The sequence below is a fragment of the Staurois parvus genome, unplaced genomic scaffold, assembly GCF_062004578.1.
Source record: "Staurois parvus isolate SC_StPar_1 unplaced genomic scaffold, SC_StPar_1.0 ptg000137l, whole genome shotgun sequence".
NCBI lineage: Eukaryota > Metazoa > Chordata > Amphibia > Anura > Ranidae > Staurois > Staurois parvus.
Window position 1 is genome coordinate 12,918,069 of NW_028317933.1, and position 19,531 is coordinate 12,937,599.

Genomic DNA, 19,531 nt, shown 5'->3' on the forward strand with positions numbered 1-19,531 from the left:
AAGTCTTAACATGTACACCAAATTCCAAACTGCCCATATACAAGATCTTTACCTGGAAACATGAGAAAATGCATCCAGCAACACTTTCTCAAATTCACGGGTGAATTCAGGGCCTTTGCGCTTGCTGTTCTGTATCACATCATTGGCCAAATACAAGAACGTCAATTTCCGGCTTGATTTAGCTGAAAGAACAAAAATTAATACTATTAAATGGGTTATCTAGTGCAGATGAACATATGTGCACATCTTGCTGATACCGTTGCCTAAGCAACACACACACACACACACACACACACACACACACACACACACATACATATACAGGCCATTTTTACAGAATTCAACACACCGCGAGGATCTTTCATGCCTCTGAGCTAGTTACAGCTCTCCCTGCAGGCTACTTTTCACAGTAATGCTGCTTATAGATCCACAGACTACTAAGTATGTTATCTAGCATTCCTGTTGTTATTTTTGGACATTTTATACTCGTATTCTGTAGGCTGGTGCTGCGTTCTTAAGGGTGAGGTCTGTGTCAGGATTAACTAATGTCCCCAGAAGCTTCGGTCTCTAAAACAGATGGTCTGGGATTAAAGACAAAGCGGAACAGTAGAGAAAAACAAACACTTCCCGACTTTCTTCGCCCACATGCCCTGAAAATGCACAGAACTTTGTGGAGTAGCGGAACCTCATAGAAGCAGCCAACTCTCAGCATGGCATAAATAGAAGATATACAGCAAGTATATGTCATGCTGTTCTGGAGGGACATCAGGCTATAATTTGGAACAAAGTATTTTTCCAAGAGAAACACATTTCAACAGCAAAAAAAAAACAAAACAAAAAACAAAAAAAAAAAACACAGCCAATTCTCCTGGCCCTCTAACCAGGAAAATGAGAAGTTGTACTTTAAAAGGACTATCTGGTGATTTTCCATACATTATGATATCCATATACACTCACCGGCTACTTTATTACGTACACCTGTTCCTAATTCCTCTGATGATGTGCGTGCGCACGTAACGCGCAAGGAGGAGCCCTGACGTCGTGACGCTACGCCGCCGGAGCCACGTGGAGGCCCGACGGCACTCTTTGAATCCCCTAGGGTTAGTTTACTCTACTTACCTGGATGACATATGTTTGCAAACCGTTACTCTGTTTATAATAAAGCTATTTTCTATCATACTACACTATGGGCGTCTTTCCCTGACTCCTTGAGAGGAGTTTTATTTGCAGAGCCCGTTATCAAGATCCTAGGCACCATACCAAGAGGAGGAAGACCTCCTATAAACAGGCAACCACTTCCATCCATCCTGCATTAGGAGACCTCTTGTCACCTGGATCTGTTCTATTTTACTTTTGGGCGAGTTCTGAATGCAACCTGGAGGGAGGATTCACCCATTCTGACCAGACCTTTCTCTGATGGGGATTCTCGGGATATGATATACACCGCTCATATTTATTTACTTTCTGGTGAGTGCGCATTTCTGCTATTCTTCACGGAGCACCACCATTGATTGCTACCAGTCACCTGGCATGATTATTACGATATAGACTTTTTATCAGTATTTTCATTTGTTTATTTTATCTGTTCTTATTTCCCTCAAGCGCTGCACTGTTCTATTATTCTGTTGATAAGTGTACATTGGTTGCTTAGAGTGCACAGCTGCTTTCTTCTTGGTCAGCGCTCACTTTTACCACTATTTACACCTTTTCAATTGTTCAGGAAAACAAATTGCTAATCAGCCAATCACATGGCAGCAACTCAATGCATTTAGGCATCTAGACGTGGTTATAGAGGACTTTCTGAAGTTCAAACTGAGCATTAGAATGGGTAAGAATGGAGATTTAAAGTGGTTCTAAAGGCTCAAAAACCTGTGTGCAGCAGCCCCCACACCCCCAATATTCACCTAAGCCCCCTCTCAATCCAGCGATGTGCACTGGAGTCTCGGCTATCCCGGCACTCCCTCTCCTCATTGGCTGAGACAGAAGCGGGAGCCATTGAATCCCACTGCTTTCAATCGCAGCCAATGATTTAATGAGAAGAGAGATGGGGCATGGCCAAGCCGCAGCTCCGTGCGTGAATGGACACACAGAGCAGCGGGTGCCCCCATAGCAAGTTGCTTGCTGTGGGGGCAGCCGACAGGACAGAGGGGCCAGGAGAGTCTGTGGGAGACCTGAGAAGAGGAGGATCCGGGCTGCTCTGTGCAAAACCACTACACATAGCAGGCAAGTATAGACATGTTTGTTATTTAAAAAAAATGAAAAAATAAAATAAAAAATGAGCCTTTAAAATCAGTTTGACTTTGAACGTGGCATGGTTGTTGGTGACAGATGGGCTGGTCTGAGTGTTTCAAAAACTGTTGATCTACTGGGATTTTCCCGCACAACCATCTCTAAGGAAATTGAGACTCATCAGACCAGGCAACATTTTTCCAATCTTCTATTGTCCAATTTTGGTGAGCCTGTGCGAATTGTACCCTCTGTTCCCTGTTCTTAGCTGGCAGGAGTGGCACCCGGTGTGGTCTTCTGCTGATGTAGCCCATCTGCTTCAAGGTTTGATGTGTTGTGCTTTCAGCTTACCTTGACTGTAATGAGTTGCTATTTGAGTTACTGTTGCCTTTCTATTATCTTGAACCAGTCTGCCCATTCTCCTCTGACATCAACAAGGCATTTTTGTCCACACAACTGCAGCTCACTGAATATTTTCTTTTTTTCGGACCATTCTCTATAAACCCTAGAGATGGTTGTGCCTAAAAATTGCAGTAGATCGGCAGTTTTGGAAATACTCAGACCAGCCCGTCTGGCACCAACAACCATGCCACGTTCAAAGGCACTTAAATCCCCTTTCCGGTTTGAATTTCAGCAAGCCGTCTTCACCACGTCTTGATGCCTAAATGCATTGAGTTGCTGTCACGTGATTGACTGATTAGCAATTTGTGTTACCAAGCAATTGAACAGGTGTACCTAATAAAGAAGCCGTTGAGTGTACATATATTATATATCCATGTATTGTGGGCAAGATTAAAGGCTCAGTTTACATTTCCGACCATATTTCAAGCTATACCCATATTTAGGGTAACATGGCCACATCATGGAGTTCTTCTTCCCGTGGGATTCTGTTTTGTTTTAAATTCGGAACAGCATGGCTCCGCCCACACAGCCACAGAGATCTGTGGATGGAAAGACTACAAGTTCCATCTGCCACCTTGGGAGAGACTCTAGTAGATTTCAATAGAGCATAATTGTAGTGACATCACTTCACTTGTAGTCCATTGACTACATCCTCCAGCCACATAATGGGCCTGGGTTGGGAGAAAGTCTACAGGAGACTGTGTATAACACCTGCACCGATCTCTGTAACAATACTCTGCAGGGTCCAATGATTAAAATGTAATAAATGGGCAACACAGTGGATAAGTGTTTAGCACTTCTGCCTGGCAGCACTAGGGTTATTGGTTTGAATCCCATCCTCGGCACTACCTGCCTGGAGTTTGCATGTTCTCCCTGTTCCTGAGTGGGTTTCCTCCAGATACTCAGGTTTCCTCCTACATTCCAAAGACATGCTAGTGCATTAATTGGCTCCTGTCTAAATTGGCTCTAGTATGTATATGTATGAATTTGAGTCAGGGACCTTAGAATGTAAGCTTCTTGAGGTCAGGGACTGATGTAAATGTAGAATGCGTGCAGTATCTTGAAGAATATGTAAACCCAACATTTCATATTTCTGATATGTCTGCTGTACTGTGTACTTGCATAAAAAAAGTATCTGGTTCTCTTTGCATGGCTTCCTTTCCGTAAAATCCCTGGTGTTCCTGCCAGTCTCCCTGCTTTCCTATTAAAAACTGACCACACTAGACATATGAGCACAACATTGTCAGTTGTGCTCTCCTCAAATGATCAGACAGACACACAGCCTTTCACTGGGAAGATCAAGGTACTGCTGTTTCTGCTCCCCCAGCTCTTATGAAGCTGAGAACAGAGGGAAAGTGATCACTAAAAAAAAAGGGAAAATAAAGGTATTTCTAAAATCTTTTTTTTATCTGTATACATGTGTTTTGCCTTTCATTTCTATTTGAAACTGAATGGATTGAATGGATTGTTACGAGTTGAGGGTTTACATATACTTTAAAGTTACGCATACAGTTGAATGACTGAGGGACAATCACTTCATAGTCTCAGCTCAACCTTCAGTCAGGAGGAGCAGTCATTATCTAGTGCTGAGCTCTCCTATTAGCCAGCCCCAGCATCCAATGCATAGAATGAAGCACTGAATCTCACAGCATTAAAGCCCAAATTCAAATTTCAGTTTAAATCATCTAAATACATTCCAGGCTCATTGGAACAAAATTTGTGCCAAGTCTTAGGCCCCGTTCACTTAGGGGGAACACTTGTTCCCGCTTTGCGATGACGTGATTTTGACACTGCAATTTTCATGTGATTCTATGTGCCACATAGGGCAGCCTATTCACTTGACGGCACTGCCCTATGTGAGTTTAATGCTCTAAAAGTCCAATCCTAACCCCCTGATGAAGCCGTGTGACCGGCGGCGTAACACGTAGGGGAAGGGCTACGACGTTATGAACCATTTGTGGACGGCAAGTACACACAATACATGCTGTGTTCGGCTTGTTGAAGGCGGTCTATTGTTTCTGCAAAAGCGGTTTTTATGTATACTCAATGTAAGTGCATATGGGCACTGAATAAAGAGTTTTACATATAAAAAGGATAAGGCACTATTATTTGCACTTCTCCCCTACTGAGGATACGTCCAAAGGAGGATTACAAGGGAGAAGCTGCAGGAGAGAGAGATCCCAGTAGGGATAAGAGACAGGGAGCCAGCCGAGGGGTATCCACCACACCTCATATGATGCAATACACATCTTTATAAAAGTTCCTTAAGAGAACGAAAGCGCAGTAAGCCTATTATAGGCTATCAAGGAGGTGAGCGTACATCTTATATCACATTAAGGAAGTCACTGGGAGTTATCATCACTGTTAAAGAATTCACTGGATTTTATTATTTCACCTTAATCACTGGGAGTAGTCACTCCAATATAATGAGAGACTTTTTTTTTTGGCATATGTTATGCATTGGATGTTATATTATGCATTTTGATCACATTGATTTTATAAATTTTTTTGATCACAAGGTTTTTTTTGGATTTTTTTAGTATTTTAGTTTTATTGAAAGGGTATATATTGTATTAACTTGTCAAATAAGGAGCGCAACATTATTTGTATTTATATTTAATGCTCTAAAAGTAGCTCCTGCTCCCTTTTGGCTGAGAAGCTTCATGCGATTTGTAAAGGCGTGGCAATCACAGCAGAAGCGCATCATGTTTGGCATGTAATTAAAGGATAATGGCATCGAATTGGGATGGGGGCAGAATAGCAGTGATTTTGCCCATGATCCCAAATCACAAGATGTGAATGAGGCCTTACAGTTAGGTCCTGTCCTGTCACAGGCTATTGTGGGTCCAGGACAACCAAAGGAAGTGGATTAAATGATGCTAGCCATCATACTAATACAGCGGCGGTAAAAGTGGCACCATATTGAACAGTAGCAGAGAAAAATGTATTGTAGTGAAAATCTCAGGCCTGAAGGTGAATGTTGCAGTAAAAGTTGGCTTTGCTACAGTGAAGGAAATAAGTATTTGATCCCCTGCTGATTTTGAATGTTTGCTCACTCACAAAGAAATGATCAGTCTAAAAATCGAATGGTAGGTGTATTGTAACACTGAGAGACAGAATAGCAACAAAAAATTCTAAAGAAATGCATGTCTAAAATTATGCACTAATTTGCATGTTCATGAGGGAAATAAGTATTTGATCCCCTATCATTCAGCAGGATTTCTGGCTACCAGGTGTCTTTCATACTGGTAACAAGCTGAGATTAGAAGCAGTCTCTTATAGGGAGTGTTGCAAATCTCATTTTGCTACCTGTATAAAAGACACCTGTCCACAGGAGCAATCAAACAATCAGATTCCAAACTCTCCACCATGGCAAAGACCAAAGAGCTGTCCAAGGATGCCAAGGACAAGATTGTAGACCTACACAAGGCTGGACTGGGCTACCAAACTATCCCCAAGCAGCTTGGTGAGAAGGTGACAACAGTTGGTGCAATCATTCACAAATGGAACACAAAACAACTGTCAGTCTCCCTAGGTCTGGTGCACCATGCAAGATCTCACCTTGTGGAGTGTCAATAATCATGAGAACAGTAAGGAATCATCCCAGAACTACACGTGAGGATCTTGTCAATGATCTCCAGGCAGCTGGGATCACAGTCACCAAGAAAACAATTGGTAACACACTACGCCAAGGATTGAAATCCTGCAGTGCACGCAAGGTCCCTCTGCTCAAGAAAGCACATGTCCAGGCCCGTCTGAAGTTTGCCACTGAACATCTGAATGATGCAGAGGAGGACTGGTTGAAAGTGTTGTGGTCAGATGAGACCAAAATTGAGCTCTTTGGCATCAACTCAACTCGCTGTGTTTGGAGGAGGAGGAGGAGGAATGCTGCCTATGATCCCAAGAACACCATCCCAACTGTCAAACATGGTGGTGGAAACATTCTGCTTTGGGGGTGTTTTTCTGCTAAGGGGGAGAGAACAACTGCACCTTATCAAAGGGACGATGGATGGGGCAATGTACAATCAAATCTTGGGTAAGAACCTTCTTCCCTCAGCCAGGGCAATGAAAATGGGTCATGGATGGGTGTTCCAGCATGACAATGACCCAAAACACACGGCCAAGGCAACAAAGGAGTGGCTCAAGAATAAGCACATTAAGCTCCTGGAGTAGCCAGTCTCCAGACCTTAATCCGATTGAAAATCTGTGGAGGGAGCTGACAGTTTGAGTTGCCAAACATCAGCCACCAAACCTTAATGACTTGGAGTGGATCTGCCAAGAGGAGTGGGCCAAAATCCCTCCTGAGATGTGTGCAAACCTGGGGGCCAACTACAGGAAATGTCTGACCTCTGTGACTGCCAACAAGGGATTTGCCACTAAGTACGAAGTCATGTCTTGTGAAGGAGATCAAATACTTATTTCCCTCATGAACATGCAAAAAAATGCATTTCATTTGAATTTTTTTTGCTATTCTGTCTCTCAGCGTTACAACCATTCGATTTTTAGACTGATCACTTCTTTGTGAGTGGGCAAACATTCAAAATCAGCAGGGGATCAAATACTTATTTCCTTCACCTTTTTTTAATTGGCTATTCACTTTTTCTTGGTATGGCTGGAATTTTGCTTTAAATTATTTTGATTATTCATGGGGATGCATCCAATGTGGCAAGCCCAGAATACTGCAGTGTGCCATCATCCTCCGGTAGAAGGTCACATATTGTCTTCGTTTGAAATGAAAACTTCACAGGCTGTGTGTTTTATTGAGAAAACAAAATCAATTCTCAGAGGCATGGCAGCGGCTGGACTGTGATTAGCCCTACATCTGTATTGTGATTATGCCAGATAAGGCCATCCACTGTTGCAGAGCGCTGAGTGCAAGTGTCGGGAATGGCACTTGAATCATCAGACATTGCCGCATGATTGAAGCAATTGTATTGCCACGGCAACCTCCATCAAATTACTGAATGGAGGGATATTAGGGGTTATTAGCATGAAGAATTATGTGTTTTCAAGATCAAACGTATAAAATCCATTCAATTGAACGCAGCTAGTCTAAGCAGTTACTGAATATGTAATTGCATTCACTGATGGTGTAATCGTCTTGAAGGGTCATAATATAAAGAAAAAAACAACAAAAAAACAAAAAGCAGAGAATTATGTTGTATTCATTACTTCTCACAATAATCAACACCACAAAAATAACTTTTCAGCACTATGGTTTGAGAGGAACATGTTTGCATTCCCATATATGTAATGATAATTGGAGCAGGTCCTTAGAAAATGACACAACACCATTTACTAGCCCTATTATCCCTAATTACAGTACTGAAATGTGAATATCTGATTGGCTGCTATGTGTTATAGTGTATCACTGCTCTTCAAAATACAGCAGTTGCTTGTCAAAACCCAACACTACAATGCAGGTATCTTCCCATAGCTCCAGATCCCTGCTTCACCACCATAGGAACCTCAAAACCCCAAAAGACATTTAAGGCCTCCATGTAAAATGGAGGATGAATAGCATACCACTATGTGCTGGACACTGACATACATTAATGTAAATGTGAACCCTCACCAAACACCCCATTCAGCTTACAATAGAAATTAAAAGGCAAAACTTCTGTGAGATTATATATATATTTGGCACAATGCAGTCAGGCAAGTACCGTTCTCCTGGCAACCGCCAAACCCAGACACATCTTTTGGATTGCCAGCCATATAATCGTGATTCGTCACTCCCGAGAACATGTCTTTGCTGCTCTAGATTCCAGTGGCGGCATGCTTTACACCACTACATCTGACGGTTTGCATTGCACTTGGTGATGTAAGGCTTGGATGCAGCTGCTCGGCCATGGAAAAGCATTCCATGAAGCTCTCTACTCACTGTTGTGCTAAGCTGAAGGCCACACAAAGTGTGCAGGGCGATAGCAAAGAATATGAAAACATATATATATATATATATATATATATATATATATTATTCTATCTTTTCATGTGACAACACTGAAGAAATGACACTTTGTTATACAAGCTGTACACTCACTACTTTACATTGTAGCAAAGTGTCATTTCTTTAGTGCCAGTGGTTTAGACATTAATGGCTGTGTGATGAGTTATTTTGAGGGGACAGCAAATTTACATGTTATACAAGCTGTACACTTACTACTTTACATTGTAGCAGTGTAAATGTGCTGTCCCCTCAAAATAACTCATCACACAGCCATTAATGTCTAAACCGCTGGCAACAAAAGTGAGTACACCTCTAAGTGAAAATCTCCAAATTGGGCCCAAAGTGTCAATATTTTGTGTGGCCACCATTATTTTCCAGTACTGCCTTAACCCTCTTGGGCATGGAGCTCACCAGAGCTTCACGGGTTGCCACTGGAGTCCTCTTCCACTCCTCCATGACGACATCATGGAGCTGGTGGATGTTAGATACCTTGCGCTCTTCCACCTTCAGCTTGAGGATGCCCCACAGATGCTCAATAGGGTTTAGGTCTGGAGACATGCTTGGCCAGTCCATCAACTTTACTCTTAGCTTCTTTAGCAAGGCAGTGGTCGTCTTGGAGGTGTGTTTGGGGTCATTATGTTGGAATACTGCCCTGTGGCCCAGTCTCCGAAGGGAGGGGATCATGCTCTGCTTCAGTATGTCACAGTACATGTTGGCATTCATGGTTCCTTCAATGAACTGTAGATTCCCAGTGCCGGCAACACTCATGAAGCCCCAGATCATGACACTCCCACCACCATGCTTGACTGTAGGCAAGACACACTTGACCTTGTACGCCTCACCTGGTTGCCGCCACACACGCTTGACACCATCTGAACCAAATCAGTTTATCTTGGTCTCATCAGACCACAGGACATGGTTTCAGTAATCCCTGTTCTTAGTCTGCTTGTCTTCAGCAAACTGTTTACGGGCTTTCTTGTGCATCATCTGTAGAAGAGGCTTCCTTCTAAGATGACAGCCATGCAGACCAATTTGATGCAGTGTTCGGCGTATAGTCTGAGAACTGCAGGCTAACCCCCCACCCCTTCAACCTCTGCAGCAATGCTGGCAGCACTCATACGTCTATTTCCCAAAGACAACCTCTGGATATGACGCTGAGCATGTGCACTCCACTTCTTTGGTCAACCATGGTGAGGCCTGTTCTGAGTGTATCATGTCCTGTTAAACTGCATATGGTCTTGGCCACCATGCTGCAGCTCCGTTTCAGGGACTTGGCAATCTTCTTATAGCCTAGGCCATCTTTAGGTAGAGCAACCATTCTTTTTTTTCATATCCTCAGAGTTCTTTGCCATGAGGTGCCATGTTGAACTTCCAGTCACCAGTATGAGAGAGTGAGAGCGAAAACACCAAATTTAACACACCTGCTCCCCATTCACACTTGAGACCTTGTAACACTAACGAGTCACATGATACTGAGGAGGGAAAATGGCTAACTGGGCCCAATTTGGACATTTTCACTTAGGGGTGTACTCACTGTTGTTGCCAGCGGTTTAGACATTAATGGCTGTGTGTTAAGTTATTTTGAGGGGACAGCAAATTTACACTATTATACAAGCTGTACACTCACTACGTCACATTGTAGGAAATTGTCAACTCTTTAGTGCTGTCACACGAAAAGATATAATAAAATATTTACAAAAGTGTGAGGGGTGTACTCACTCCTGTGAGATACTGTATGTGTGTGTGTGTGTGTGTGTGTATATATATATATATATATATATATATATATATATATATATATATATATATATATATATATATATCTGCATAACAGGCTTGGAGAAGTGGAGGTGGAGAAGAAGCTGTACACTGATCTTCCTAGTGAGTGGCTGTGCAAGGGGGTCATGCCAGCACAAGTCTGACCATTGGAGGACAGACAGCTTGTGCACCCAGCACAGCCAGAAAACTGAGCACACTGGGATGATGTGCTCTTATGCCTAGACTGGTCAATTTGAAATAAAGCAGAGGGAATGGCAGGGACACCAGGGATTTCACACAAAGGAAGAAATACAAAGATAACAGAACACTTTTTAAAACAAGTGCAACAGACCAATATCAGGAATATGAAATGGTGCAGTAACATATTCTTTAAATACAGGTCTCAATTTGGAGCCTGCAGTGTCCCAAAGAGTGTTCTCTGTGTAACATGGCAGAGATTGGTGGAGTGGTTGATTACATTACTGAGCAATCCCTTCGGTTAGCCACTCCCCCTTCCATTTGTTTATGGGGGATTTATACATGCTATAATGTTAAAGGGTAGAGTGGCAGCGCCTATAACTGCCTCACCACCCTCCACTGTTCCTCGAGTCCACCAATGTCAAACCTCCACCCAGATAGATGACATCACTATCCCCCATGAGGCAGTTTTCCTGGCAGTGTCTGACTGGTGATTGGCCACTCAGACCCAAGTACTGTCACATGGGGGAGGACGCATATATAAGGAAGTGCGGCCAACCAATCATAATGTCCTGATGAAGTCACGAGGTCATGTGACGCAACGCGTCGACGGCATTCACGGGTGACGTACTTCCGGCGTGGCGCCATTTTTGAATACCTACTAGCGCTTTTTTCATGCAGAACACCTTGTACATTGGATTCTACCTTGATATTTGCTTCCTACCTGATGCAAGCTTCATCTATGTGAGTGCACTTTTGTCTTCCTTGACTTTATATACCATTAAACAGTAATACACTATGGAGATTGTGTTCTCTCTCTGTTTTATGGGCATATGATTTTTATGAGAGTGCTAAGTTGCCTGTTGACCGGTCCAGTGGATCTATGAATAGTGATTGCCTGCTGACATCGTCTGGATTTTAGAGCGGTTGCTTTGAGGATCCAGAGGAGAGTTTATTTGCTTTGTGGCCCTGCAGGGTCATGAAGTTTAGGTGAGAGGCCATTACAGCCATTTTTTTGGGGTTCACATTGAGGGTGTGCTGACATCCTCATCGTGCATGAACCGAAAGATAACTACACTGATTTATGGACTGTTTTGTCACTTAATTATTTAAATGTGATGTGTGTCTCACTAAGTGTGTTTTTTATCTGATCCCTCATTAGGGATTCACATTTGTGTGGATTAATATAAGTGTCATATCAAGACACTTGAGGGTCACGATTATTATATCCCCATGTGGATTGGGGTCATTTTTTGTGATCATTAATAGGTCTGGTCCTTTAGACCTTTTTTATCTGTTTTATATTGTCTATGTTCATATATTGTTTATTACCGATGATTGTTTATCTTATCAGCGCTGCATCATTATTATGTTTATGTGACGGTAGACCTATATGGTATAGGATGGGATGCTAGCTTTGTTCTAATATCTGCATATTGTTTTTGTCCCACATAAGAGCGCAGGTGGATCTTGTTAATTTTAGGGGGAGGATGAATGATCCCCTAAAACAGGGAAGCCAAGCTCATGTGTTCCAACAGAGTGGCAAAGGAAAGTGAATTGGCGACTACATATTGATAAGAAGGTAGGGGTCAATCAGGAGGCACTGTCACTTTAGGATGTAAACCAGTCTAAAGCTGACCATCTGCTTTGATAAGGAAACCAGTACCCTAATCGTAATGATCTAGGTCAGTGGTCGGCAAGCCGCGGCTTGCGAGCCACATGCGGCTCTTTACGCGCTTTAATGCGGCTCTTGTGTGCCGGGCGCCCGCTCCCCTCCCTCCTCTCGGGCGGCAGGGACTCTGCAGCGTGATCCAAAAAAAAAACAGCCAGGGCAGCGCGCTCAAATGCAATGATTGGCCAGTCTCGCTGCCACTCACATCCTGATAGCCAGTGATTGGCTGTCAGGATGTGTGTAATCGGGGCAGCGTGACGAACATGAGAGGAGCTAGGCTCCTCTCACTGTCCGCCCTGAAGACCGGAATGGCGCGGGAACACGGCGAGAGGAACGCGCGGAGCAAAGGTAAGTGAATTGACACAGGGGGGACTTGGCTTACTACTTGCTACTTACTTACTACTACTATATGAGGGATGAATTAATATGGGGGATGAATTACTATGGGGGATGAATTACTATATGAGGGATGAATTACTATATGGGGGATGAATTACTATAAAAACTTATTGAAACTAAAAACAGTGTACCATCCTATGTATTTTCAGTTTTAAAAATGTGGCTCTCAAAATAAATTTCAATCGTGGTTTTGGCGAGATTTGGCTCAGTTGAAAAAAAAGGTTGCCCACCACTGATCTAGGTGAATGCTCAGCTTCATGCTTTTGCAATGGGGGAGAGAGAGAACGAAATATGCATGCCTTCAAAGAGAGCACTTGTTTCCATGATGCTGGTTGCGAGTCCAACGTACTGTACATCCCAGATCCAAGGTAGGATGGGACTGATCTCATACAATAGGAGTTTTTCACTCAGGCTGAAGCAGTCACTAGACTATGGCATTTAAAGAATATGTAAACCCAACATTTCATATCCCTAATGTGTGCCTGCGGTACCATGTACTTGTATGTAAAAGTATCCTTTTCTCTTTGTATTGCTTCTTTTGTGTGAAATCAGTGGTGATCCTGCCAGTCCCTCTACTTCCCTATTAAAAACTGACCACACTAGGCATGAGACCACAGCATAGTCAGGTCTCTAGCTATGGTGGGAACGCAGCCTGCTCTCCTCCAATGATCAGGCTTAACCGGACATGCAGCCCCCCCACACACACACAAACACAACCATTCATTGGGAAGTTCAGTGTACTAGTCGTTTTCCTCCCCCCACTTATCTGTGCAGTTGAAAACAGCGTGTATGTGATCACCTATAAAAAGAGAAAAAAATATTTATGATGTATTTTATATCTAGACATTAATGTTTTGCTTTTCATTTCTATTTTAAACTGAATGGGTTGTTTTTACAGGGTGAGGGTTTACATATACTTTAAGCTAAGCACCAATTTTGAAAGCTGCAGTGTTTTCAAAATTACCGGGGCCCTTTGACTGCATGGTACACTTTGTTACAAGGGTGAACTTAGCCTTTAAAGTGAAATCAAAAAGTCCTTGTTAAAGATTCAACCAAATATCCTTGTTAAATAGAAATCAATTATGCCTATGATTATATGTGCTCTTCAAAGTTGCATAATGCTCATGGAAGTGCACGGCAAATAAGGTTCATGGTCCAGGGGAAGAAAAAAACAAAACAAAAAAATCCTTCAGACAATTTTCAGCAAAATCTGCCAGTTTTTCTGCCTGCTTTCTCAGCCAATGGCAGTTATTTTTCTTGCTCTTTTCTTGTACTGCATTCTTAGTATTTGTGCTATTTAAAAAGAAAGAAGACCCTTCTATGAAGAGCCTAAGGGGAAAAACAAAACAAGCACCAACTAAAGAGCACTTAAGGCACAAAGTGAAATCCATCAGTGAATTCTAGAGCTATTCAAGAAACAATGCCGTTGTGTTGCAGTCAGGAGGTTACGTTGTTCTGAAGAATTCTAGCTAATCTACAGCTATATTTTACAGAGCTCCTGACATGCAGGATCAGCGTAACTGCTACTTGAATCTGTGCTCCTGAATCTTCTCTTTTTGCTTAACCCAGTGAAGTGATTCTTTTCAGGTGATACACAGAGATGAAAAAAATCCTCCTACATATGTTGTACCTGTTTATCTATTGAATCTTTCCCCTGCTTCCATTCAAAGTGCAGAATTTTCACAGCATCTCTTAGCTATGAAAAGCAGGGGGTGGGGAACTGAAGTCACATCAGTGAGGAGAGCTCTGGGAGCTGGAAGGAAGGACGGGACCCCCCCCCCTTTCACACAGCACACAGGAACAAAGCTGAAACTATCAATCCCCGGCTGTGCACTCTCCTGTCACTATTTTTCTCTTGGTGTCAGGAAAATTCATCAGAAGTGATTCATGCTTATAGTAGAAGAAAGATGTAGTGGACAGAAATGACACTTAGTGCTCTGGCTTGAGACAAGTACATATTATAGAGGGATAAGCTTTGTCAATATATCATGTCTGAGGTTTCCATCTCCTTTAAAGTGGAAGTAAACTCCCACTGGACACTTGTACCTACAGGAAAGCTTATATTAAAGTTTACCTGTATGTACAAGGAATATCTCCTAAACATGCACCATTTAGGAGATATTCAGTGTCCCTGCAGCCAATGATGTCACCAAGCATGCGCTCTGAAGGAACGGCATACCCAGCATACTCTGCAAATCCTGATTGGCACCCAGCAGATTTAGCAGCACCTGTTATTCCCCCCATTCACAGTCCAATCCAGAATTCAGGTGGAAACAGCAAATTTAACCACTCCCCTTGATTTTTTGATTGATTGTGGACCAAATAAATCTATATACCGACCAGTACATCGCCGCCAACCCAAATACAACTCTTGCTAGGCAATGCACATGGAAACCTATCAGGAATACCAAATGTAAAACCATTTTGGGCCTAACCCTTAACATGGGCATTACAAAAAAGAATGAATTGCGGTCATATTGGTCCACAGACTCAAACAACATATGCCCAATTCATCTGCTGCAATGGCCACGAAAAAAATAAGGTGATAATGCATTTCATGCATTTTAGTGTTAATACCCTCTGTTGTCCTCAGGGTGACCCCGAATATGATCAGCTCTACAAAATTCAGCTTCCCAAACTACCTCCCTGAGAAATTTGCAGGTATGTATATGCCCCAACAAAATATCTGCATAGATGAGTCCCTCATACATTTCACTGGCCGCTTTGCAATCAAGCAATATCTCCCCACAGCAACATGCCAGATCTGGGGTCAAAATGTATCAGCTCTGTGAGAGGGCCACAGGCTATACATACAATTTTATGAGGAAAAAGACAGTGAAGTAGAGCCATCAAACTGTCCAGACTACATAGAGAGCAGTGACAAGATTGTGTGGTGTGTCGTCTTTGTTCCGTAAGGGGTACTATTTATACATGGACAACTTCTATGCGAGCGTGCCATTATTTAGACACTTATTCAATCTTAGAATTGGTTGCTGTGGCACCATGCGACCTAATCACAGGGGCTTCCCTCAAAAGCTTGTAAACATCTGACTACGACAAGAGGAGAAAGCCTTCATGCGCAATGGAGAACTTCTCGCAATGAAGTGGAAGGACAAACGGGATGTTTTCTTCCTGTCTTCCATACATGAAGATAGGACAGTCCAAATTTGTACAGCTTCTGGTGTTGAGAAGACTCTCTGTGTCCATAACTACAACTGTAATATGGGAGGGGTGGACTTCAACGATCAAATGATGAAGCCGTACAGAGTCCCCTGCAGAGTCAGACACTAGTACAAAAAAGTGTCTATTTATTTATTTCAACTAGCTATATAACAATGGTGTGCTTTACAATGCAGCTGGAAGGAGTGGATCCTTCCTAAAATTTCAGGAAGCAATCATCACTTCCCTTTAGTATCCAGGGCTGCAACACAAATCCAGACGCATGACTGCATGAGAGGCATTTTCCTAATGTCCTCTTCCTGGTACCCTAAAAGCCACCCCAAAAATGTTGTGTCTGCGGAAGAATAGGATGAGATACCCGTTATTTATGTCTCTCCTGTCCTGGCCAACCTGGTCTCTGCATCAAGGACTGCTTCCATCGCAACCACACACTAGTGCAGTATTAGTAGAGGGTACAATGTGGCACAGTCTAGGGAAAACAATTTACACGCAAGGGTCTCGTTAGATAGTCAGGAAACTGACTGTCCCATTTTGAGAGACCCTAAAATCAAAGGCTGGAAAGTTTACAGTTACAGATCTGATAAGTTACAAAAAAATGTTAGGTAAAAATAAAAAATTTTAATTTCTGTTTTATTGAGTTAATGTTATACTGTTACTGAGTTTTATTACTAACTGTTATTGTTTCCTTTGTAGAAATGCCAATCAGCTGCTGCACTGGTCTGTAGCACTTATTCTGACAGCAGCAGTGTTGCTCTGAGAATACATACATCAGTGATCAGTGCTTGCAGCGCTGCAGAAGAAGATTTCCCATCTGCAGTTATTTAAAAAAAAAAAAAGTGTATGCCCAAGCATAAGGGGCCTGGGGTGGTCAGTGGGCAGATTACTCCTTTTTTCACTTTTTTCTGGAAGAGATTTCTTTTTCTTTATCCAAATTGATTAACCCTTTGAGGACCGTAAGATTTTGGAACGCCAAAAGAATCAATTTTTTTGTTTTTAAAGTTCGTACACTTCAGTTGCTGTAACTAAGTCATTTCATGAAATAATTGGCAAAAAGTTAGATCCATTTGTTGTTTGTTGATAAGAACTAATATTTTGACTCAAACCAAAAAAAAAAAAAAAGAGTTTTAAGTTCTTAATCAGATGATACACGCAATTAAAAACCTGGGACAAATACGTCCCTTGGTCCTCAAAGGGTTAATGTGAATGAAGGAATGTTACGTTGTTTTTTTCCACTCATGTATGCCCAGCATTAGGAGCGTGGGGTGGTCAGCAAACAGTAGCTCCTATGCTTTGGAGGAATCCGTTATGCGCCGTACACACGATAAGAATATCGGACGAATGATCATCTGTTTCTTTTTGCATGGTAATCTCCATATTGAAAAAGAAAAGGTAAATGTACGAAAGAAAAGAACTTTGAAAGTGAAGTAATGTATTCTGTTGTATTTTCAGGTGACTACTGTGCTGATTAAACGAAAACCGTACGATCTGGTATTGTACGAGAAACATTTTCGCACTTGTCCCTTCAGATATTGTCGCATGAATTGTCATGATCGGCTCTCAAAAACTGTGTACTAACGATCAGATTATCAGACGATCAGTCCCCATACGATTTTCTTATTCGGTTCTTTTTTTTTTCGTTCATCTCACAGGCTGCCCCAAAAAAAAAAAAAAACAAACATTACGTGTATGTCCAGCATTAAAAGGGTGGGTGGATGTGTGGCGGAAGCTTCTAATGTCTAATGACACGACAGTTCCCAGCTGTTTTCTGGGAGGCATGCCGAGTCCACTAAAGATTTTTTGCCACAAGTGTTTTAAAAATGAAAAAAGAAAATGTTTTTATTTACACAAAGTTGTCATTTTAATAAGATATTTCACAGAGGTAAAACCCTCTGGATCTCAAGTGGTTAAGGAGTCTCTGCATGATTAACAAACATAATACTTATTTCATGAAAACTAACGGTCCACAGAAAAAGTATTTCATAAATGGAACAGTTTACTGTGAACAAATAGCCTTCATGAATGAAATAACATGAAAGCCATACTAAAACCGTAATACCTCACAGCATGTAGGCCGGTGACAACTGGTATAAGTTATGACACTGCAGCCACCATGCTGATTAGAAGACTACTACAGAGAGAGTTTGATGATCAGTCCTCCCATCTGAAAATAAAGAAAAAAAATGATGAAGGGTTAAAAAAAAAAAAAAAAAAAAAAAAAAAATCACACTCCTCTTGTCTGCCATTATTGTAGTCTTTCATGCAGGATAAAATGAGCTCTGTGATCCACTTCTATTCTTTACCAAAGAGGGTTGGGTAAACTTTGAAGGATTTGGTATGGAAGACTAACATGGGTGGGAAATCCCAGAGCATAAACGTTGCTAGGCAAAGCACAGCACTTTCCTGGGCCTTGGATGCAATTGTTCCAATGGTGTCATTAAAGGAGATGGATGGATTTCAAATCCCTATTCATAACTTCTCTTGTGAAGGGAGGTTTGTGGTTTCAAGTGCCTATCTTGTAGCTTATTATAGATAGGAAAACCCACTAGGAAGGTTCACATTCACATGCAAAAACATAAAAGCACTTCTACAAATAAGCCAACCACTGACACTTCAACAACCTACACATTTTCTCAGTTGGGCTGGATGGGTTTGGATTCAGTACTCTAAAGCTGGCCATACAATATTATTTATATATTTTCAGACATTTGGATGAATTAAATAAAAAAATTAAAACCTAACAAAATTCCTCTATCGACACAAAGTGGAACTTCCCTGCCAGGACAAGTGGGGATGGCCACACACTGATCACAATTTAGCCAGTCCCTGCTGACCTGGAAGAATTTTGTTTATTGTGTGGCTAGCTTAATCAGTGAAAACAAATGTTCCGAGAATAATATATATTTTTGCACCGTGAGATTCCCCTGTGGTTCTCGCACCCACAAACGTGCTGCAGGTTCAGATGTGTGCGGGGGGTGTTAAGAATGAATGGCAAGCCTGCGCGTCTCCAAAGAGAAGCGCAATTTGACTGCGGGTGGGGGAACAGCTCCGATTCCTGCAACCACCTGCTCCAGTGTGGTCAAGTGTGAACCTAGCCTTATAGCATGGAGTTGGGGGTGACTGCTTTTATGGCTAGCTTAAGTAGGATCGGTGACCAGAACAACTTATTTCAGGTGAAAAACTCTGTATTAGGGTTGAGGCACACTGGTGTACAATATGCTCTATTCAGATCCATCATTTATAATCAGAGAATAAAAGTAATTAGACTCATTAAATCAGAGAGAGTGAGCTATGGGCCCATGGACACTGGTCCTTTTTGTGCGCAAACAGTCCTGCATAGAAGTGTATTTCAAGCTGTACGCATGTAAAGTTAGTGCTAACGTTTATATGTGTACAGCATAGATGAACCCTATTGGCTGCCACCCTGGCTTGGGGGCATCATGCAATATATAACCATGTGTAAATAATGGTGGAAGCATGAAGGACTCATTCCAGGAGAGATATAAAAATCAACAGTGTGTTGGCGATGGCACTGCCGCTTCCTACACATTTTTGATATTAACTCCTTGGCGCTGACAGTATACCTCTCTGTATGCAGCCTCTCAGTGGCTGGGCCTTGATGCCGAGAGGACGCACATTTACGTACCCAATGCAAACAAATATATGCCACTTCAGGCACATTTATTGGCGCCTCACGGAAAGGACCCGATCATTACTTGCGATTGGGAGCGTTCCAATCATGTGACAGC

General features: G+C 42.2%; 1 protein-coding gene across 4 annotated transcripts in view; it reads right to left on the bottom strand.

The window, feature by feature from the left end:
* Window positions 1-19,531, bottom strand: part of RPRD1B (regulation of nuclear pre-mRNA domain containing 1B) — a 123,094-nt gene that overhangs the window by 69,780 nt on the left and 33,783 nt on the right. For all 4 annotated transcript variants that reach the window (XM_089673368.1, XM_089673370.1, XM_089673369.1 and 1 more), the window contains exon 2: window positions 53-182. In XM_089673368.1, the coding sequence (XP_089529494.1) occupies window positions 53-182 (130 nt within the window). The remainder of the gene's footprint in view (window positions 1-52; window positions 183-19,531) is intronic.